Genomic DNA, 24,104 nt, shown 5'->3' on the forward strand with positions numbered 1-24,104 from the left:
CAAGAAAACTTAATACAACAAGTCAAAAAAATTCACGTGGTATATATATATGTATAGAGATATATCAGCACTAAATACGTGAAACGGCAGATGGATTTCACCACTTACCATTCACCACCATCGCCAGCATGGGTTTGTATACAGTTACCATGGTTACTGAGAGTTTGGTGAGGGGCCTAAGGGTTATCGTCGAGGGGGGGAAATGAAAGGCAAAATATGCAACATCTTACTCCAAAGACTAAAGCATTTTTAACTGGTTTTTTTTTTTTTTAAAGTTTTACCAAATACGACCCTATGGTCATTTTGAGGGAGAGCCAGTGGTAGAAAGAATTTATTCTGCGCATCGGCATTTTAGCTGTTATTTATTTCTTTTTTCCTTGAGGAGGGGCCAGATATTGAACAGGAAATCCTGTTTGGTTTATTCACTTTGTTACTGCAAGAAGGCAAAGATTCAAATTGGGCTTCTTTAAAAAAAAAAAAAAATGAAAGGTTTCATGACAAACACGTCTCATTTTTTTTTTTTTTTTTTTTTTTTGGAATGGTTCTTTCGAACGCTATTGCGTTCACAATTTGGCTTAATTTGCACACCACTGTGGATCCCTCGTCAGCCCTGCAGTGGAAAGAAAAAGAAAAGGAAAAAAGAAAAGAAAAGAAAAGAAAAGAAAAAAAACAGATCTGTATTTTGTTTCGTTTTGTAACACTCTCTCCACTGTCTGGAATCTACTTGCACCCATGGATTATAAGACATGGAAAATAAAATAATAAAGAACAAAAACCAGAAAAAAAAAAAAAAAAAAAAAAGCAAAAAGCAAAAACCAAAAAACCAAAAACCTTTCCGATTAACCTTTCTTTTGTCTCATGTGTGCCATCCACCTCTCAGCAGTAATAAAAGTAACATAATAAAGTCAAATAAAAAAAAAGTAAGGCCAGTTTTCCTTTTTATATATAAATATATATATATATATATAAACAATGAGAAGGGAATAGGGTCACATACAAGACACAATGATGTATCTGAAACAACAAATGAGCGTGAAGCAGACACTTATAAAAAGGATGAAAAGGAAAATATTTTGGACATGCACCTCGATTTTACGGCCCTCTACCACGGTGCCGTGTAATTTCTCCCTCGCCCTGTCCGCATCGGCACTATTTTCGAAAGTTACGAAACCAAATCCCTGCATGCAGGAGGGAGAAGGGAAAACAAAACGACATGCAGATTATTATTTTCAGTCAACGACCACTGTGTAACGTTCTCTCGCTTTAATTTCTATTTCTTGTCCTGGCTTCAGTTCTGGAACATGCAAATTAGAGAAATTATAAGAATACTAAAATGTGCAATAAGTAAGCGACAAATGTGAACAAGATTTTTTTTTTTTTCTGTCACCCGTTAGCTGTAACCCCTGAAGAATTCAAAGAAGGATACCCGAAATACCTTTCTAAATGTCACTACGGAAGAAAATAAATCTAACGGAAAGAAAACGAGATCAAAATAAATTTTACAGTGTCTTCACAGAGAAGAAAATGAAATAACGAGAAAAAAAAAGGGAACCACTTTCTTGACATGCAAATTAAGAATAAACGAAAATAAAACGTGTGCATGAAATTCAACAATGAATGCCAAAATCCTCTAACATCGCCTGCGAGAAATCATGCCGTGTAGTTTTAAGACCATTTCTCCTCCATGCAGTTTTAGGGTTATTCAAATTTGTCAATTCTTACAGCCTTTACTTCTCAAAAATAAACAACAACAAAAAAATTAGAAGCCTAAAAAAAAAAAAAAAAAAAAAAAGGAAAGACCTTTTTTGGATAATAAACCTGAAAATCTTTGATCCGATAAGAAAAAAATAAATCACATGAAATGAATAGAAATAAACATCACTGGATTGATAACGCAAACAGTTCAAGTTTTTGTAATTAATACATCCCCTCCCTCGCCCCTCCCCCCCAATAACATACAGGCTTCCGAACTTGTTGACTTTCCCAACCACTTTATTCACCCAAAAGGTGAAAGTTCGAAGACCTTGGGCTGGTATTCAAGTCTCACACCAACAGCGTGACTATAAAGAAGCTCCTTTAATAGAATGTTATGTGTAATAACACTCTGGGGACTTCTCTGATTGGTCAATAACAAATACACCCTTTCCTGCACACTGGCCTATTTTGTTTGAATAGTTCAGCTTCAAAAACCAAAACCAGAAAAACAAAAAACCCCCCTTAAAACACCACATTGTCAAAAATCCATCCTCTGTCTTCCCTGACACTGTTCCTAAGACAAGCACAGAAAATATGACACATTATTTTTAAACCCCCTAAAAATATGTGTACATCTCGTTCAGAAATATACACCAACCGTTTGAAACAATTCCAGTGTAAATTTGCTCAGCTCATTCTGCAAACTGGGTGAGAGAGGGCCATGCGCCGAGATGCCTCTGTGCACTGGGTAAACTTTACATAGAGGACAATGCTGGCTTTACGCTCAGCTGGGGCAGTATGACCGTCACTCTACCTCATAAAATAGACAGTAATTACAGCAGATGGTGTTTAAAGAGCTGTTACTGGATGCTCCACCTAAGAGAGGACTTCCCGACAGTTCAGATGGGCTCCTCTGCGCAGGGCACTAGCTGTGGATGTATTCGAGTCAGACTAGATGATTATCTGAGAGAGAAAGAAAAAAACCTCTTCCTTTGGGGGGTGAGACGGAACCACCTTTCATTCTGCCCTGTTGTGAGGGTCTGTGATGAGCTCAGGTCTGAAATACGTGATTCATATGTGATCATAGGTTCTCTAACATTAAGACCCTGCATGGTCCTCAACAGCACGGGTGAAATGCCCATTTGGTACTCGAGTATACACACTGATTGGTTTTGAAATAAAAGCGCTTCATGGGCAAAAGGCAGAATCAGGGGGTGGGGGGATGCTCTATTTGATGGCTCTGACTCTTGGCCAGTGGGTCCCACACTTAGCTGTATGTCAGAAAGAACCAGGGAGTATATTAAACATTCAGATTCCTGAGCCCTGACCCATGCTGATCGGATCAGAATCCCAGAATGGAGCCCAGAAATCTGTTTGCTGAAAAAGTTAGCTGTGAGCCCAGCGACTGGATTTCTATGGTCTCGCCTGTCACTAAGCACCATCCCAAAGAAGGACTCGGGAGCTCCCGAGGTGGCACAGTGGGTTAAGAATCTGACTGCAGCGGCCCGGGTCACTTCAGAGATGCAGGTTCCATCACCCGCCCGGCACAGTGGGGTTAAGGATCTGGCATTGCTGCAGCTGTGGCATAGGTTGCAGCTGTGGCCCAGATTCAATCCCTGGCCGGGAACTTCCATATGCCGAGGGTGTGGTCATTAAAAAAAAAAAAAGACTTAGTAGTTCTTTTAATGAAGTAGAATATTAGGTTGTCAGTTTCTAGAGAACAGCTCAGGGAGTGGGGTGGGTTTTTGAGGGGAGCACCTTTCTGACTTGGTTATCTGGATCTTAACTGTAGGGGTCAGTCACAACCCCATCACAACCCAGTCACAACCCCTCTTCCTGACCTCTAAGCCCACAATACGGCATCTGTGGCCATGCCGTACACTGAACAAGCCAGCAAGATCTGGGGCAGCGCTCTTTCTTGGCAAGGAAAGAAAAGCCACAGTCCGAATCTTACTGATGGAGGGCTTGGTGATGATGACACTAGCAGTCCTTGTCACCACAGTGCTGGGAAAAATGTAGCCAGAGGAAACTGAACAAACATTCCACCCACAAACAGGGTCACTGTGATTCTGGTCTGAACCCAGGGTAAGCCACACTGGCCAAAAGTCTGCATTATGGATGTCTCGGAGAGATGAAGATGGAGATGGAAATTTATTCTGAAGCCCAAGTTCATAAACTTAAAAGGAAGTCCACTCCATTCTTTGCTTTGAAAAAAAAGTAATTCGTTGCTCCTTTTTTTTTTTTTTTTTTTTTTTTTTTTTTGTCCTTTGTTAGGGCTGTACCTGCAGCATATGGAAGTTCCTGGGCTGTAGGTTGAGTTGGAGCTGCAGCTGCCAGCCTATGCCACAGCCAAGCAATGCCGGACCCGAGCCGTGTCTGCGACCTACACCACAGCTCATGGCAACGCCAGATCCTTAACCCACTGAGCAAGGCCAGGGAGTGAACCCGCATCCTCATGGATACTAGTCAGGTTCTTCACCCACGGAGCCACAACGGGAACCCTAGTCCTTTTTATTATTATTTCTACTCTTGCTATTTTCTGCCAAACTTCACTTTCTCTCTTTTTTTTAGGGGGAGGCAACTCAATACTTTTCATTTTAACCTGCTGAGATGCTTGGTTGAGATTTATCAAAGTAGGGTTCATGGAGAGCTCTCTCTAGAAAGAACCCCCCAAATACCAAAGGGCTTTTCCTACATGTCCCATTGGTTAATCATACGGTTCACTCAACAAGAAGTGAAATGATGTCCCTGGGTCAGAAGATGGTCAGATTCTCATCTGGGATCTAGCTGGTCACCAGAGAGATGGTCACCTGGGCATTTTCAGGTACCCTCTCCATCAAGCACAGAGGCTGGCACCTTTGAAAGCAGGTTGCAATAAAGGTTGTTTCTTTTGACCTGCCCCATGGTCAGAATTCCATCTTAAGCAAAATGCAACTTGCAGTTCTCAAAAATATTCTGAATATTTTTTCTTAGCCTGAAAAGGTGGGGTAGGGGAAGAAATATCTTCTGCACTTGGCCTGGAGAGCACAGGAATGCTGATGTGTAACCCCTTCAAGATCAAGTGTGCAGGAGAGGCTGTACCCAGGGAATCAGAGGCTCTCTAAGTGCTGGAGGAGAGTCCCTGCTTCCCAGGGTTTACCTCAGCAGAGCAGGGGAGCCCAGAGAAGGTGCAATCCTGCAGCAGAAGAGAATCTGCCACGTTTGAGCCCTATGATGGGAACACATGACCCCTAGGCAGAGAATGGTGATCCTAATGTGGACCAGCCCTGACTTGCTTATTTCAAAATCTTTTTGTGAATCATTCATTCTGACTTTCCCGTATCCCAGTTATTTTTCTATTTCAGTCTTGTGGGATATAGCTAGGTGACATCTTCCCTTTTTGTAGTAACACACACACATTTTATAGCTCAACTAAAGGCTCTGAAGCACCCAGGATGGATGCGTGCACTGACTTTTCATCTTATGTGAAGATTAGATTCTTCTAGTTTCTGGTGCAGAGAATTCCTATCACTTAGAAGAGGTGAGCTGCTTTGTACATGCAGCTCCTTCTCCCTGGAAGACCATCTTCCTTCCTTCCTTCCTTCCTCCACCCTTCCTCCCTCCCTTCCCCTGGGAAATTCTTACTCATCTTTCACTGGCAGCATAAATGCCCCTTCTTCCCAGAAGCCCTCCATCTTCCAACAAGATTAGGCTGCCTGCTTGGAATCTCAGCAACCTCTCATTCTCCAGAAAACAGGGCAAACTCTATTGCTCTTGTGTGTCTTTGTGTCTGTCTCTCCAGCTACTCAGGAAAGTCTATGAGGACAGGAAAAGCCCCTGTCTCTCCCACCCCCGGGCTAATGCCCCAGTCTTGTCCCTGGATGGCAACCAACCTTGGAGACATCATTCAATCAAAGGGGAGACTGGACGTTTCCCAGGTATATGAAAAAGTAGCTATCTCTGCCTGCATCCCCCAAACAAAATGTTTCAGAGGTAAACAAAATGTTTTTAAAATCTCCTAAAAGGAAACATGAATTATAAGAGCTCTCACCCTGAGAGGCTATCTCATTCCATTTTCCAAAGTCTGGCATATCCTTTAAAAAATTTATTAGTATTTTTTCAAAAAGTTATTTTATTGACGTATAGTTGTTTACAATGCTGGGTTAATTTCTGCTCTCCAGCAACACGAGGCATATATGTACAGGAACACGTATTCTTTTCAGATTCTTTTCTATTATGGTTTATTACGGGATATAGAACGTAGTTTCCTGTGCTCTATGGCCCTCGTTGTTTATCATGGCATTATCTTTTTAAAATGCAATTTCCTTGTTTACTTGCTATTCATATACACACGAATTTGTATGTTATACATTCCCAGGATAATACAGACACTGCCTTTGTATAGATGTACACACACACACACACACCAAATACCCGCAGAACACACAGCCAACCTCCCTAAGCATGGAGTGGCTATCTCGGGGACCGTTCCCAAAGAGGATGGCCAGAAGGTGACCTCCCAGCTCCTAAGGGCTCCCCCATTTCCTGGCTGCTCCTTAGCACCAAACAATAAAAATGAGGTCATAACAACCGTTCAGGTCTCTCAACCTTTAAAATGGAGATGTCTCCTCAGAAAAGAAAATCATGGAGAAGAGACTTGTGGCTGCCTGATGGGAGGGGGAGGGAGTGGGAGGGATCGGGAGCTTGGGCTTATCAGACACAACTTAGAATAGATTTACAAGGAGATCCTGCTGAATAGCATTGAGAACTTTGTCTAGATACTCATGTTGCAACAGAAGAAAGGGTGGGGGAAAAAATGTAATTGTCATGTATACATGTAAGGATAACCTGACCCCCTTGCTGTACAGTGGGAAAATAAAAAAAAAAATTATAAAAAAAATAAAAAATAAAATAAAATGGAGATGTCCCTTTAAACAAGGCCTTTTTCTGCGAAGGACCATGTCAAGGACAAAAGATAGCCTTGTGTTAGCTGCTGCCTTCGCCCAGCCAGTTCCCAACTGGACTGTCTCCATAACAGTCTAGTGATACCCAAACCATTGGCTCCCACATCTGCAAAACCGGTTCTCTCAGAGGGCAGGCATCCACCCAGAGAGGGTATTTCTTTTATATTTCCTAATCAAGAAAAAAAAAAAAAAAAAAGGCAACTTCACATTTTCACCAAGGCAGTCTGTGGATGTGGCAGACTTAACTGGTCTTATTCCTAAAGCCCCAGAGACAGACTAATCAAGGGGATGACGGAAGAAGTCTTAAAAATAGCACCACTGTAGTACTTTCAAAATAGCAAACGATATTCTTCTAATGTCCTCAAACAATTCTCGAAGAAAAAATTAAATAGTTTCTTCCAACTGGCAAAAGTTACACAATAAAATATAAGTGAAACATAAATTAAAAACAACAACAACAACAAAACCTTTACAGGCAGTGGTGCTACAGACTCAGGCTTAGAAGAAAGTTGACCAACATTCTGGGTCATCTCTGATAATTTTGCCAAGAATACATCAGCCCTGAGTGAAAGAGATCAGGCCCATTTTTCTCTTAATGCCCTTGGCTTTGCACATACAGAGATAATCCCTGGAATAGTTTTCATAACAGAGCAGAACGAGAGCTAACTTATTCCCCCACCCCCAGCCTGGAGGTCAAACAAGAATGACTGTAAAATATCTGAAATTATAGAAGAAGGACAAGGTCCTTGAAGTAGCAGAGCCAGAGAATATAATGGATCAGTTTAACAAAACAAAACAAAAACTCATCTGGCCTGTCACAACACCCTTTTGGCTGTAGAAAAGAGAACACTGGAATTTTCTCTCCTCGGTTCAACCAGCATCACCCATTTGGTTAATACTAAGCCAGTTTAGGAGAGAGAGGGTGCAGACCATCCAAGGAATAATAAATGTTTGTTCTGGGGGGAGGACTGGGTTGCTATGCTCCGGGAGACAGGACCTTGCCATCTTAGCTAAAACCTATTCTTTTTGGGTACCCTCCCGGATACCGGCTTGTCCCAAGCTGCCTATGTAAGGAAAGCTCTGAGGCGAAACCCAGTACCTCTCTGTGTTTGGTAATCAGCTTCTCTCAGTCTCCCTGTTCACACGCTGATGATGCAGAAAAGCAGCCGGCAGGGTGCGAACAAGGAAGAGTTACCAAACCTGTTCACTTTCTAGTTCCTGAGGTCAATATCCAAGTCTGTTTCCCCATCAGTCCCGGGGATCGCAGTTATCAGCTGCTAGGCTGAGGGCACTGCTTTCCTGGGGGGATTCTGCTGGCTCTCTCACGTCTTCCGTGGGTGTAGGTAGAAGGAGGGCAATTTAGCATTGAGAAAAACACCACTGGGCAAAAGAAAGGGGGCAGTCTGCATTGAGATGAAGCATGGGCATGTGTCAAAAACAGCCAGACCCAGGTTTTATAACATTAACCATAGCCCTGGAAGGTTTGTTAAAACACAGATTGCTGGGCCCCGGTTTCAGAGGATCTGACCTCTCTGGGGATCTGATTCCTCTAGGTTTGGGCTGGACTCTGAGAATCTGCCTTTCTAATATGTTCCCAGGTGGTGCTGATGCTGCTGGTCTGGGCACTGCTCTTAGATGATGTCACACTGATACCAAAGATATTTTGGAAGAGTTTGGCTTTTTTTTTTTCCCTACCAGTGTATTTCCATTTTGAAGATGCTGAGGTGTCACCCTATAACTTCTGATTTTGATGAACAGTTAGCTCTAAGGAAATCTGCTTAAAAATTGGTTTCCCAGAAAAAAAAAATGAAAGTGATGGCGAATTGCAAAATGCGGATGGGTACACATACTCCTGGATCAAATTATATTCAAAAGGTTGGTGTATATGAGATTTTTCTCCCCTACAACCCAGGAAAATAACTGCACTTTATTAATACAGAATAATCACATATTTACCTGCTCATGAGACTATCAACTCACTTTTTAATATAAAGAACATAATTATCACTGAAAAACAAAAAAAATGTAGCAACAACATTATTTTTTTAAGCATGAGTAGTTTTCCTCTGGAAACTTGATATATAGACATCAATAGATATATAAATATAAAACAGCAATTTTAAATTACCCCCTTATACATTTTAAACTGAGTCCAATGTATTCCCCACCATTTTGGAAATGGGACTTAGTCCCTAAAGGAATTCCCACAGAAGTGTATTTTTCACAACGTGCTGATTAAAACAGTGCAGTTGTTTCCCCGTATTTATAACAAGCATTTTAAAATAAGCTAAACAATTCTGAAGTGAATTAAGTTGCTTACCTTTGAGCCTCGCTCATTAAAAATAATTTCAACATCTAAGATTTTACCAAATTGCTGCAAAGAAATAGAAATATTTTATAAGCAAGAAGAGAAACAGAGCAAATTATATTATGCACATGGGTAATGGTTCCCCAAGTCACAATATCTTTTAATATTGAGGATATACATTTTTTTTGTTGTTCTATCATTCGATGATGCACTTGAACCAAGAAAAAATACAGCCACACATTTTTATTCCCATATTATGACCTATTCTGTCAAATAAGAGCTCATAATAGGGACCTAATACCAAAGATGTAATCAAGAGGTTAATTCCATTTTGCTTTATGAAGGAGTGACCACTTTCCCAGGCACTGAGGAGCAAAGATTAAATATGGATAAATATGTACACAGACCTTCCTAGGCTATGTCACTCACCATTGGGCCAAACCCCCTTGGTGAAGTGGGATTTTTATAGTAAAATATCCAACTAGAATATAATGTTGAGGATTCTGGACTCGCCCCACAAAAGCCAGGAGTGGCCAGGCCAAAGAGGAGAAGTCACGATAAAAGGAAGATTCACTCCCCAGATGCTCATCATAAGCAAGAAACCAGTATTGCTATGACCTGTATTCAGGCTGAAAGGGACAATGATGTTCAACAAACAAATATATTTGAGACAATTAACATGCCCAGGCTTTAGACAAAGTAGAGGAAACTCAACACACTCAAATCCGGAAATAACGTTTCAGATTCCAAACACATTAGGTAGCCGGGTAAAATACAGACCCCCTTGGTTAAATGTAAATTACAGATTTTTCAGGATACATAAATGCCACACAACAGTTGGGACAGACTTAGTAAAACATCTGTTATCTGAAATTCAAGTTCAACTATTGGATCTTATGGTTTTTAACTTACTACACCTAGTAACTCACAACTCTAGCAGTCCTAAGTTGGCAAACGCACCTCAAGCAGTTCATGATGCACGCTTACAAAATGGGAACACAGACCCTGAACCAGAAGCATCCGATCATCCCAAATCCTTTTCCCCGATGCTGGAATCCTCTCAGTTGTCTTAGATGGCGGAAGTGCACTGGGCATTTCCTGGGTGTGGTCTCCTCTGTGTAAGTGTAGGTTGGAGAAGGGGGCACAACATATGTGACATGGCCCAGGGGAAAATCAGAAAGAAATTTTACCCTGATGCCGAATGAAAGCAAATGCCTGCCTTCGTGATTAAATAAATAAATAGAACAACAGAACGTAAAATCTCCATCAGCTTTCCTCCTGTTTTTGAGCTTTCCTATCGTTCCATTTGCTTTTGCAGCCTGGATTTTTATTGCATCCTTTGTTCCCCTAGGAGAGTCTGTGTTCTGCCTCTCTTGAAGGGGGGAAATCCTTAAGCAGCCTCTGTATAGCAGAGGGCAGAGTGATGGGGAGGCATGGGCAGGAGAGAAACAAGAAACTAGAACACAGAGAACTGGGGGCAGCTTGCCTGACCTGTATGCTTCACTCACGCAGACCTGGGAGGTCCAGGGGCAAGTGTCAAGAGGTCTTACTAAGATTCAAAAAAAAAAAAAAAAGTTATTTGGAACATACAGAGGTTCTGCTTTGGAAAATACAAATAAATCTACATTCCTTGGAAACACAGAAAAAAAAAAATGCATACCCCAGTGGAATATAAATAGCTCAAAATATTGAAATGAAAGTAGTTCTGGGAGTCCCCGTCGTGACGCAGCTGAAATGAATCTGACTAGGAACCATGAGGGTGCAGGTTTGATCTCTGGCCTCGCTCAGTGGGTTAAGGATCTGGTGTTGCCCATGAGCTGTGGTATAGGTCGCAGATGTGGCTTGGATCTGGCATTGCTGTGGCTGTGCTGCAGGCCGGCAGCTGTGGCTCTAATTCGACCCCTCGCCTGGGAACCTCCATATGTGTGTGGCGCTAAAAAAAAGAAAAAAAGAAGTAGTTCTGACCATGAGAAAAAGAAACTCAAAGATGTAGCATCCTCTGACACAGAAATGGGTCCATCTTTCAGGATATGAACCTGGCCAGGGGCTCAGATTTATAGATTTGAATATTTCTTTTTCTTTCTCTCGCTCTGTCTCTCTCTCTCTCTTTTTTTTTTTTTTTTTTTTTTTTTGTGCTTTTTAGGGCCACACCTGTGGCATATAGAAGTTCCCAGGCTAGGGGTCAAAGCAGACCTGCAGCTGCCCGCCTACGCCCACAGCCACATAGGATCCAAGCCACATCTGTGACCTACACCACGGCTCATGGCCATGCCGGATCCTTAAGCCACTGAGTGGGCCCAGGGATTGAACCCGCATCCTCATGGATATGCGTCGGGTTGTTAACCCGCTGAGCCACAATGGGAGCTCCAAACTTGAATTTTTCTTGTTGAGTCCACATGCTTCTCCACGTCACAGAGAAGTAGAAGGATAGAAAGACATCAAGAAGTGAAGGCTCTCGCCCACAAGAGGAGATGGAAGGTCCGTATCGCTGGCAGGTCCTATGGAAAAGCTAAGAAACACGAAGCTAACTCACCCTGCAATTTGTGGACACTCAACTGTTCTTTTGGTCAAGAGAACATTCTTCCACAGTGCATTTTCAGTGCCCTAGATTTGGGCCGAGAGAATCATTAAAAATAGAAGAAAACGTTCAGATTTGGGAAATGCAGGGCTTGCCATTGAAAGGTGAAGTGAATTTCATAGTAAAAAAAAAAAAAAAATCCCCCAGCTTTGTGAACTCCTCAGAGGCAATCGTTTTGATATAAACGCCTTAGAATATTCAGTCTGCACAGATGCTATCATATTTATTTTGGGCATAAGAGCCTGGAAGCACATATATTTATGGATAGAGAAGCTTGAAAAGGACTTCCTCTAAAACCATGAAGCAAATGTCACCCGCGGAACGTTCTCGAAGCCGTCAACACAGAAACATGTCCTTTAAAATAAGATCTGGTGGAGATAGAACCAATCAAAAAGTAATCCTAGCATATGTGTCATTGCCTAAATGGAACAATGGCACCATATGCCCTGAAATGGCCTCAAATACTTGCCTCTTTGGCAGTTGCCAAGGGGTAGAGGATTCTGAAAGCCCATGAAACAAGCCGTAAGAGGAATGCTGATGTAAGCCCCATTTCTAAGGCAGTTGTGTACTATATTTATAGTATCAACAGTTTAATTGGGAAGTTTGGTACTAATGATGTAAACACAGCTGGCACATTTTCAATTTAAATAGACACAACTCATTCGCAGACATAACTAGGATTTGTTTGCTCAACACCAGTGTTCCGCCGTGTTCAACAACGTCTCAGCATCCATGCAAGGTGTCTCAATAGCTGCATCAAGGATGCAATCTGGGAGCTTAGAGGCACGCACTTGGGCAAATAGGTACCATCCATTTTTAGACATTCTCGGATCAAATGATATGTCCTTGAAAAGCTTTGAACAGTGTTCAATGGATACAGCAGAAAACATGAAAGTAAAGCTTAGTTCAAAGCTTGGGCATGGAGGCTAAGAAAAGGCAGCAGGCCCATTTTCGTCCGGTCATTCGTGTTTGGGAGGCAGAAACAGGAGGCACCCTGCCACGTCCGAAAAATGGCTTCACTTAGTGACTAATAGATGGGATTCTGGCATTCTCGTTGCAGGTGTGCCTATCTCTGTTTTGTTATTGAAACAGGGGATCCCGAAGGCTTCTTTTGCATGTTCTGAAAGCCCTGTGATCTGGTTTGAGACTTGAGTAGATCATAGTCATGCCCAGAGGGTTTGTATTTTGGGAGCGAAAGGAAGGCGGTGACATTGACAAGGGTATGGTGAAACCTGGAGCAGGTATTGAGGGAGCCGCTGTTTCTGAAGACAGTTCTAGGATGGAATGTCTTGTCCCAGTGGTCCGGATCTGTTATAACTACCTTTCTCACCCCTCACCCGGAAATGCTTCCTTGTAAATATTAGGTTACATCGAGCTTGCTATTCTGGAGCAGGATGTGATTAATTGGGTGGAAATCCATACATGGCCTTCAAGCAACCCTGGTGAATTTAAGTGTGAGGGAAACGCATGCTCTTTGGTGATGCCTGCCATGATCAAGAGGAAGGGGGCCTGGCCGGGACCCACATCCTTTCCAGCAAAGCATCCCATTCACTCAAACACCAGCTAGTGTTTTCAAAAGACTCTGGCTTCTGCTCTGGAATATGGTGGCCCCAGAATTTTTTGACCAAGGAAAGTTGTATTTATTTATTCTTTTTTTTTTGGAAAGTTCTATTTAAAAGAAAACCAAACAAATCGGGAAACCCAAGATGACCTTGATGTTGTAATGCCAAACATGGAACAAATGCATCCAAAAGAGGAGGAAATAAAGCCTAGGAAGCGGATGATTAAAGAAAGGTCACCAGGATTGCAACAAAGACACACTAAAACCACACATTAAAGGAGTTCCCGTTGTGGTTCTGTGGGCGTTAAGAACCCGACCAGTATCCATGAGGATGTGAATGCGATCCCTGGCCTCACTCAGTGGGTTAAGAATCTGGTGTAGGTCGAAGATGCGGCTCGCGTCTGGTATTTCTATGGCTGTGGCATAGGCTGGCAGCTACAGCTTGATTTGACCCCTAACCTGGGAACTTCCTATGCCGCAGGTGCGGACCTAAAAAGAAAAAAGAAAAACAAACAAACAAACAAACAGGAAACACACGTTAAAAATAAAAAGCCCAGGGCAAGGGGGAAGAAGTGAGATGGATAGAGAGTCTGGGGTTGGTAAATGCAAACTGTTAGATTTGGAATGGATAAGCAATGAGTCCTACTGTGTAGCACAGGGAATGCTATCCAGTCTCTTGGGAAGAGACCATGTTGGAAGATAAGAAGAAAAAAGAATGTATATATGTGTATGACTAGGTCGCTAGGCTATACAGCAGAAATTGACTCAACACTGTAAATCAACCATACCCTAATAAAAAATAAACTGAAAAATAAAATAAAATGTCGAGGCCTCTCGAGGCCCCCGTGGTAACCAGGAGGCCAGGAGGGGCTGCAAACTTCATGGCTGAATTATTAATGGTTACAGAAGTTGTTAGGAGCACTGCCAGGTTTTAGGCGGTTTGAGAAAGGAAGTTGCTTTTTTTGTTGCTGTGTTTAGGTTTTGGTTTGAAATCCCCATGGCCATATTGAAACAAAAGAGACAAAGGAGAAAAATGCAGAAACCTTTGTGAGAGTTTGTCTCTGCCATCGCCCTTCCTCTAGCCCCCGCTGAAGTGAAGGGACCGGGGCGAAATACAGCTACAAAAGGAGAGGCGACATCTCAGGTTCCAGTGACTTGGAAACCACCTGGTTGGGGTTAAAATGTAACTCTGACCTGAAAAAGGAAACGAGGCTTAATTCTTGTAAATGGAGTGTGGGGAGACAATGAGAATGTCTACAGGTGCCTTTTCCTACGCTTCAAGCCACTAAATGTGTCATATAACCGGAATGAGTTTGCTGCTGCCGCTGTTTGGCCAGGAAGAATAGATTTTTGCAGTATTAAAATTCCATGTCTTTAGAATGGTGGTTGTAAACCAAGGGAGCTTCAAAGTTACTGCAGCGCCCAGGGATCCATGTGTGCAGTTATTTAAAAAAAAAATTTTTTTTTTTTGGTGTCTTTTTTTGTCTTTTGTTGTTGTTGTTGTTGTTGCTATTTCTTGGGCCGCTCCCGCAGCATATGGAGGTTCCCAGGCTAGGGGTTGAATCGGAGCTGTAGCCACTGGCCTACGCCAGAGCCACAGCAACGAGGGATCCGAGCCGCGTCTGCAACCTACACCACAGCTCACGGCAACACCGGATCGTTAACCCACTGAGCAAGGGCAGGGACCGAACCCGCAACCTCATGGTTCCTAGTCGGATTCGTTAACCACTGCGCCACGACGGGAACTCCTAAAAAATTTTTTTCTTAAATGTTTGGCCATGCCCATGGCATGCGGAAGTTCTTGGGCCAGGGATCGAACCCACAAAGGCTGTCACCTGAGCCATGGCAGTGACAACGCTGGATCCATAACCCGCTGAGCCACCAGGGAACTCCTGTGCCAGATTATCTTTATGAACAAAACCCCCCAAAAATCTTGCATACTTTTAACAATGGACACAGAGGCAGTATGGGGTGAATCAAATTAATTCCAGAATTACTGATTGTATATTATTATTATTATTCAAATTGACCATGAAGGAGTTTGAAAGCTTTTATTTGGATCAGCAGTCCTCTCCTGTCTCTACTTTTGTCTCTGGGAAACACTTTTCCCACTATTTTTCATGCTCGTTTTTCTTTTTATTTTCAAGTTAAAGTGATTGCAACAGACTTTCAAAAAAAGAATTACTGAAGGTCTGTTGCACTTTCTGAATCGATAGATATTAAGTGTAGCTATCCTCTTGTCAAATCGACCTCTTGTCAAGTAGCTTGAAAATGTGGACTTTTACAAAAAGTGGCCCTGAACCCAGCAGCTTTTGATCAAAGTTTGACGACCGGTGGCACAATCCATCTTTTGGCAAGACTTTGCCCTGTGCCACCTGTCCTACCCAGAAAAGAATAGAGAGCCTCCGATATTCACACAAGAAGGATCTCTTCTTCGGAGTCTAACGGTGACTATTCTGAATACCTCTCTGACTGAGCAGTGTAGCCTTCCTTCCGGTAACTTTCAAGAAAACCAAGAAGACCTAAAAAGACACACACAAAGAAAACCAGAAGACCAGCAGTGAGGGAAGAGCATCCTCCGTGGGTGGGAATTGGGATGTCTTGCCATGAGTGACACCAGAAAAGAGCAGAGGCTGGTCATTAAGAGGACCCAGTTCAAAGCCAACAGCCCAGTGACATCTGAGTCCAGACAGACTGAAGAGCCAGACAGTTTCCTAACCTGACGTGGTGAAAGGGATCTAATTCCTCGGGATGCCCATCATTCAGACCTGGTCTCACTGCTTTACACACACTTAACCTCGGCTTTAACTTTGAATGCTCTGCACTTTTCAAAGTCATCTTTGACCTGCAAGTGCCCGAGGGTATCTCTGCTGTGCAAGAGTTAGAGGGCTCAACTCAAGGTTATTACCAAATGAGAGAGATAAAAGAGCAGAAGCTGACCTTTTCCTCTGAAATGTCAGGATTCGAGCCTGGGTATCTTAAATATTAGGGCGCTTGTTCTGTTTTTGTGTCAGATGCATACTTGATCAACATTGTGCATGTTGAAGAAATAAAACATGCACGCTAACCCCACTGCTCAGAGGGCTCTCCTTTTCATATGGGGAATGAGATCTACTTGGCCCAGAGCTAGGCATTAAAGTTGGGTCACTTCTTATTCCTTTGGTAATATCTGCATCCATCCAAAAGCCCTTAGAAGGAGAATCTCTAGGCAGCCAACCTTTACTCTAAAGTCAGCTGTTAACGAATCCATAGATACTTCCCAGCAAGGCTGGGCTGTCATAGAGAGACTGGCTGCATTTGCAAAAGTGAATGACAGCCAAGCCCTATCAAAGCTTTGTGTTTGGTGGAACGGAGCCTGAAGAAATGACAAACTCATCCCTTCCCAAGGTGGATGGTGCCAACATCGTCCAGAAAAACAAATCATGGTCACAAGGTCCCATGAGCAAGCAACCCCTAGGATTTCTTTTCTCTGGGTGGGTGGTGGCTTTTGCCTTGCTCTGTGTTTCAATGTAGTGCCTGGGCAAGGCTGTCATTTGTGGCACGGGACATCACAATAAAAAAAAATCTCTGAATCCTCATTACTATTTCCAGGAGAACGTATATGGCAGAAGACAAGTCAGACTCAGAGATCCGTAGTGGCTTTGCTTTGTTTTGTTTTAATGAAGTTTTATGCGGAACTAATTATTCTCTACAACTGCCTCTGAAATTGAAATGCTCAGTGCCTGGGAAAGACCAAGGTCTGAAGGCATATCCTCTGAGTCACTCTTCCCGAATAATTTGACAATTGCAATAGGGAGAAAAACCAAGATGAGTCATAATGGTTATTTTAGCTGTGACACAGGGTCCCAGACCCCTCGATGGGGGAATCATCAAAGGGCTTGTTTCCATAGTGGGAGCCTGTTTCCATTTGATATTCAAGTTACTGCTTAGAAGAAGTGCCCTGGGGGTCAAAATGGAAATGTGGTAAACACATGCAGAGAAATTCATGCTACAATCACAAAGAAGTCCTGGCTACAATATACCCAAAGACTAGGATGTCAAACGCCTTTTTTCCCTTGCTGTGTTAACATCTCACCTTTGAGGTATGATGATCAAGAACTTACACGAGGAGGGAAGGACGCTGGGGTCCCCAGAGTGGACCCCGCAGAGGAGAAAGGCAGTACTTACGCCAAACATTTGTCGGAGGTCGGGATCCCGGAACCGGAAGGGGATGTTGGAGACATGCAGCCTCTTGGGCTGGGACTTGTTTTCCGTGTTTTCGGAAGGTTGTGTCTGGGGCTGGCCATCCGTGGGCGCCGCGTCATCTGTCTGCTAAAAGAACAAGTGTAAAGCAAAGAGGCTCTGAGTGGACCCGAAGGTACGTTCCCATGTGCTTTTGCTTCTCCTAAATGGTAGGAAGATGCCAGAACAAAGGCATAAGGACAGGAAGAAACTGCTGAGTCATTCGTTCATTCATTCAACCTTTTTTTTCTCTTTGTCTTTTTGAGGCTGCACCCAGGCTAGGGATTGAATCAGAGCTGCAGCCACTGGCCTACGCCAGAGCCACAACAATGCAGGATCCGAGCCACTTCTGCAACCTACCCCACAGCTCAAGGCAACGCCAGATCCTTAACCCACTGAGCAGGGCCAGGGATCAGGCCTGCATCCTCATGGTAACTAGTTGGGTTCTTAACCACTGAGCCACAATGGGAACTCCCATTCAACCAATATTTATTAAACGTCCACTGAGGGCCAATCCTGGATTCAGCAGTGAGCAAAGCAACAGCGATCTTGACTGTTATGGATCATAATTCTCACAGGGGAAGACAGACAATAAACTCGTTAAGGAGATAGCAGGCAGAATGAGATATGTGCTACAGGGATAAAGCGAGGGGATGGGGCGGTTGGTACTGGGGGGCCAGGAATTTTAATAGGTAATGAGACAAAACATCATCGGGGGGGGCAAATGCTCATCTCTTCATCGAGTCTGTTCAAAAACTTAAGATAGGCCTACATATTTGTTAAGGCCATAGAGACAACATATTAAGGCAGTCTTATAAAACACTTAAAAAAGCTGTGTGGTGTCTTGAAGTCCAAACAACCATCTGATTGACTTAACCTTGTTTAAGGTTTTAATTTTTCATTTCGTGATTGTGCAGAACTGTGCTATTCATTACAGTGGACTCCATATGGCTCTTTACATGCAAATGAGTTAAAGTTAAGTAAAATGGGAAATTCAGTCCCTCAAACTAGCCACATTTCAGGTGCTCAGTCGCCACATGTGTCTGCCACGTCAGGCCATGCAGATATAGAACATCTGTTTCTAGAAAGTTCTATTGGCCTAAGTTGGTGTAGATAATATTCCAATATTAGCATAACTCATTACTCTGCCTCCACGCCCCTGCATGCCCCAAATAAAAGCCTGGATAGCATGATATTACACTGACACTCCTAAATAGGCAGAAAGTAGGAGAAAAGTCACAGTAACATTTGGTTTAATCATTAAGGCCATTCCCAAACTCCAAATGTAGCAGAGATGCCTCCTTTCTAGAACTTTGTCTGCAATTAGCATGCACTGTCTCTAGGTGGCAGTAGATGTCACCCACATCACGTACCTGCTTCTCTAAAACCATGATGGAAAACCTACCAGGACTCCTATCAAATTTATGAGCAAGGGATCATCCCCACCTACTGATAAGCAATTTAGAAGCATGTACCCTGGGACAAAACTATCAATCAGGCAGCCAAGTTTAAGATAACAATCTTACAAACTGTGTGAAAGCCGAAATACCATGGGCATAGTGACTGTCTCAGCAACCCTTGTGTTTATGGACAGATTTCATTGGCATCGCTCTCCTAACACATCTTGAATTACACTTAGAAGTCAAGGCTTTCCGGTGGTTGGCATACTACTCTTCCAAGCTGGTTTGGTGGCCTAAGCCCTATCTGATGACTTTCTTCAACTTCCAAGGGCCAGGTTATGAAGACAGTGGACTTGGTCATTTTGTCCATGACGCTGGGTTGAATGAAGAGGATGGTGGTAGTTTTCTAATCTGGATGATGAGCAATAATGATGGTGCACCCTTTATAAGGCTCTGTAGAGACTGAACACAGCAACATATATGCCAAACTGGCAGGGTTCTTGGCACAAGATATGGTTAATAAATGGAGGAGTTCCCTGGTGGCTTAGCAGGTTAGGGATCTGGTATTGTCACTGCTGTGGCCTGGGTCGCTGCTGTGGCTCAAGTTTGATCTCGGGCCCAGGAACATCTGCATGCCGTGAGTGCAGCCAAAACATATAAAAATAAGAATAAATGGAAGGTAAGGCTTTTTTATAGACCGATGGTGATTTTTACACAAATGTCAAAATAGAAGGGGGAAAACGCCCCTCAGGAAACATAATGGAAAGGTCCTCCTTTGCTTATTAAACACATCCTTCCTGAGCAACTACTGTCCCCTGGACACGTAAATTCGTCCTCCAAAGCCTATGCAGTTTCCAGTTTAGTCAAAGAGAAAGGGGTAGAAAGAGACAGTAATATAGATGAGTAGGAGCTAGGGTCAGAGTGATCCCTAGGCTCTGAATAAACTTGGATCAGGGACACACTGCTAGGCTGAAGATTCCGCAGGCTTGCCAATCCTGAGGTTACATGTCCAGTGGGAGATATCTAAGAGGAAGGTAAAGGGGTTTGATGCTGCACCAGCAAGGGGCAAAGCATGCACCAGGATGCAGAGAGGTGAGGCGGGCCTGGATTCAGGGGGCCATGCGTGGATGTTCGTGTCCTCGGGTGGAGGGCGAGCGCAGAAAAGAAGTGCGGGAGAGTACACTGCGGAGGGAGACGGGGGCTGGACGGTGAAGAGCCCTGTGTGCAGCTCAAGAAGATACATTTCATCCCGAAAGCTAGGAGGAGGCACTGAAGGATCATAGCACAGGTGTGATCGGACCAGCGGGAGATGCAGGCTGAGTCATGGTAGACAAGGGATAAATCCGTTTCCCGACTGGAGAACTCAACCGACCCTGTGTGCGCATGGATTACGAGTGTATGAAGAAACTCATAGCCACCAGCTTTGCCACCTTCAAGTGACAGTCCAAGAACAATATTACAATGCGGAGACCCAAATAGAGCAGGGGCTGTATTTAATCTGCTGGTAACGTGTGGTCTGGCAACACATCCGTGAGATAGAAATGACCTTGAATCATGAGACTGTCAACTTTCAGGGGGTCTCGCTGTTCAAACACAGGACTCCCTACATTTGCAGAAGCAGCAGCTGAGTCCCCAAGCCTTCAGCCCACTTTTCCCCCTCCTGTTAGAAGCTGCTGTTCAAATGCAAATTAGAACCAGCTCCGTCTCCTCCCCAGAAGAAAACTTAGATTTGGATTTGTGTATAACTGCTGGATGTTTCAGCTTAATAAACCTAATTAGGAATTACAGAGATTATGATTAAACATATTAAATGATTAATAGCATTATGCTGCTCATGTGAAAATTAAAATTAATCATCTTTAGTCAAACAGGACTTTGGAGAAATCTTTGTGTTGTTTCCTTTGATAAAAACATACAACGCTCAATTAATCATTTTGTAGCATGCGCAAATATACAAATGCGTGTACACGGTTGCGTCAGAATACCTGCGTGTTAAAAGGTAATTTTTTTAAAGATAACATAGAAAAGAAAAAATAAAGCCCAAAGAGTTCAGACATTGTAGGGGAATGGAAAGGAAAGACAAGGAATGACAGGATCCAGGGGTTGAGAAAGAGAAACAGAAAAAAAAAAAAAATCTTTTAGCTCGAACGTGCCTATGTTCTATGATGTGATGTAACAGGAAGGCAGGATGGGTGGTGAGGACCAGAGGGAGGTGTAGCAGGTGAACCAAAAAGCCACAACAGAGGATCAATCACACTGGCGGGCAGAGCTCCAGGAAGGATCATTAACTGACTCTCACGTGAAGTATTTCAGGGTCTGAGATTTCCTTTTTGCTGGGAACATTCAGGGAAACCTATTCAGAGCAGAGTCAGTGTTTCATGTCCTTCTACTCATTTCCTAAGAAATTACCGAGAACATGGTGACTTAAGGCAACAGAAATTGATTCTCTCCCAGGGATGTACAAGGAAGGGCCACGCCTTGTACAAGAAACGCTTCTTTGTTCTTCTGGCTGCTGGTGGCCTCTGGGCTCAGAGATGCTGACAGCTCCAGTCCCTGCATGTCTGAGACTCAAGTCTCCCTCTGCTTTTTTCTTCTAATAAGGACATTAGTCATTGGATTTAGAGATCAGCCTGAATCCAGGGTGAGCTTGTCTTGGAATCCTTAACTTAATTATATCAGCAAAGACCTCTTTTTTTTTTTTTTTTTTTTTTCCTCTCCCAAATAAAGCCATGTTCTGAGGTTTATGAAGGTTGGGACATGGACATATTTTTGAAGGTCATTATTCCACTTGCTAGGTCCCCTGCTAAGCAAGCAGAAGTACACGATGAATAAGTAAGTCATTGGGGCTCATTTCATTTTCTACCATTTCTGGTGGCATGAGGCTCCCAAAAGGGTTGACTTCCAACCCAGGTCCACTAGAAAGGAGCATGTCCTCGCTAGAGCTGCCCCCAGGCTCTCATCCATCACACTGGTCACCCTGATGAGTTCCCTAAAATGAGAAGAGACTCGAGTCTTCGCTTCCGACACCTCCTTTCTGCACCTGCCCTTCAGCTGGGCTGAGAGACCTTCCACTGGCCTCCTGAAAGGCCACCAGCACTCAAAGTAACCTGCAGATTCCCCACCCAGATGGATAAGCATCCCTGAGAACTCCACCGAAGCTTATGGCCAAGGTACAGGGTGACATTTCTAAGACAAGAATAAAATAACGTGAAACGGCGACAAAACTTGAGAACAGAATTAAACATTTAGAAGGTGTCTTTCTGAAAGGCAGGGTCTCCCCAGTTTGCAATTACATCCCCCAAGGCTGGTGCCTATCAAGGCTTAGTGAGAATTAATCACGGGAAGAAGAATTCTTGATTGATCCATGTCTGATTCTTTAAAAGTCATTCTGGCTCTAAAGGGGAATCCTGTTGAACTAGAAATGCATCTCCTTTGGAAGATCAGAAGGTGGAACATAAAACCAAGCAAATTAGGAGTTCCCATTGTGGCTCAGCGGTAACAACCCCAACTAGTATCCATGAGGATGTGCATTCAATTCCTGGCCCCACTCAGTGGGTTAAGGATCTGGCGCTGCTGTTGCAGATGCCACTCGGATCTAGCATGTGGAGTAGGCTGGCAGCTGCAGCTCCAATGCGACCCCTAGCCTGAGAACCTCCATATGCTGCAAGTACGGCCCTAAAACAGACAAACAAATAAAAATAAGCAAATTAGTGCTGGTCCACTTGCTCAGAAATTGTAGGAAAAGTAAGGATGTTAGTAGAATGGCCAGAGCCTTCCAGTCCAGACCCTCACCCTCGTCTAGGAGATGCAGACAGCTGACCCCCTGCCTCCTGCAGCTGCCTTAGCTTGTTCGTGGGCCTCTTTGCCCTCCCTTCTGCATACTCAACATGCACCTCCTTAGTCTTTGCACTTGTTTGCTAGTCCCTGTGCCTGGATAATTCTCCCCCCAAGCCAGGTCTCTGCCCAGACATCACCCATCGGAGGAATCCTCCTTGGCCCCATCATCTAAAACAATTGCATCAGCATCTCCTACCTTTATGCCTGTTGACTTTTTTTTAATATAGCACACATCACTTCTTACCTCTCCACTCTCAGCTTCTGTTCATTTCTAATCTGTCTTCTCCACCAGAATGTACATATAGTCCATGAGAGTTGAGACTGCAGAACTGCTAACTCACTATTTTAATCCCTCAACTGCTGGAGCAGAGCTTCTCCAGGATAGAAATGGTGACACAGGGGCCGGTCAATTCTTTGAGGTGGGACCGCCTTGTGCACAAGATGTCTGGGAGTATCCTTGCCCTCCACCCCCTAGATGCCAGTGGACTACCCTTGAGTTGGGACAACTAAAACTATCTGCTGGGCTTCAAATGCCCCAAGGGGAACAAAATGGAACTGATGGAACCATGGACCTCAAGCACATGGTAACTTCTCAGTCAATACCTCTGGCATAAATGAATAGGCCAGCATTTGCTGCATGAGAACTTCATGTCTCTGCGTCTTAGTTCACATGTGTACAAAAGGATAAAGGTCTGTCTGTCCTGGATGCCTTAGAGTGGGTCATAAAATCAAAGCCCCGTGAATATACAAAGCATAGTTATCATCTTCATTATGAACAGGACTCATAACCATCGGCTTTTGTTCCGTATCTCTCAGGCCCGTGGATGCTGATGACTCTGACAGGCAGCTCGCTCATCCTGCAGGAAAGGTTGCAGGACCCTACATGGATGCAAAGTCCATTAACCTCAAGAGGTGGGTTTCCAGGTAGCTCTTGGCAGAGGTTCCCAAATAAGCTCATTAGAAGGGCAGAGCCAGCTTCTGTTCTAGCCCTGTTGAAGGCCCTATTAGGAGGCACCGTGTAGGCTGCAGAATTTTTCCTAATAAGCAGACTCCCCAGATATCAGCGTAGGTTATAAGTGTTAAGAAAACACCACCAGCACTTTAATCTCCTCAAGATCACTTAGTGCTTCCGTAAAGGCCTTAATAAAGAACCGCGGGGCTCCCTCTGCGATAATCGTTCCTAATTCAATGAATCGCTCTGAGCAACCCAAGGCTAATCCTGGTGAAATTGGATTTTGATATCGACCAATCCAGGGAGAGAAGACGTGTGGCTGGGCGGAAGTCTGCGCCTTTCAGGTTCCGGTCCCGTCCCGCGATTTCCTCCCTCCAAGCCCGTGTGTGCTCTGCTGAGTTCACCTGTATATCATCTTTTGGGGATGACCAGGTATCTGGGAGTCAAAGCACAGGTAAAGGGCTTTTGCAGCTAGATATCTCTGAGTTCAAACCCTGCTCCATCCCGTATTAATCCAGGTCTTTAAATCCTCCTGAGCCTCAGTCTCCCCCCTGTGCAAAAGTGGGGATCAAAGATTTCCATTGCAGCGTCACCTGTGGGCCCAAGTCT

General features: G+C 43.7%; 1 protein-coding gene across 17 annotated transcripts in view; it reads right to left on the bottom strand.

Moving 5' to 3' along the window:
* Positions 1-24,104, bottom strand: part of RBFOX1 (RNA binding protein, fox-1 homolog 1) — a 2,271,070-nt gene that overhangs the window by 132,487 nt on the left and 2,114,479 nt on the right. For 16 of the 17 annotated variants that reach the window (XR_002342915.1, XM_021088068.1, XM_021088065.1 and 13 more), the window contains 3 exons: positions 17,253-17,396; positions 8,959-9,012; positions 1,086-1,178 (listed from right to left, as the gene is read on the bottom strand). Coding sequence is in view for 16 of the 17 variants with exons in the window: in XM_021088068.1 (XP_020943727.1) it covers positions 1,086-1,178; positions 8,959-9,012; positions 17,253-17,396 (291 nt within the window). In the remaining variant the exon portion in view is untranslated. The remainder of the gene's footprint in view (positions 1-1,085; positions 1,179-8,958; positions 9,013-17,252; positions 17,397-24,104) is intronic. The other variant, XM_021088073.1, reaches the window with a different exon arrangement.

This window comes from Sus scrofa, chromosome 3 (genome assembly GCF_000003025.6).
Source record: "Sus scrofa isolate TJ Tabasco breed Duroc chromosome 3, Sscrofa11.1, whole genome shotgun sequence".
Taxonomy (NCBI): Eukaryota; Metazoa; Chordata; class Mammalia; order Artiodactyla; family Suidae; genus Sus; species Sus scrofa.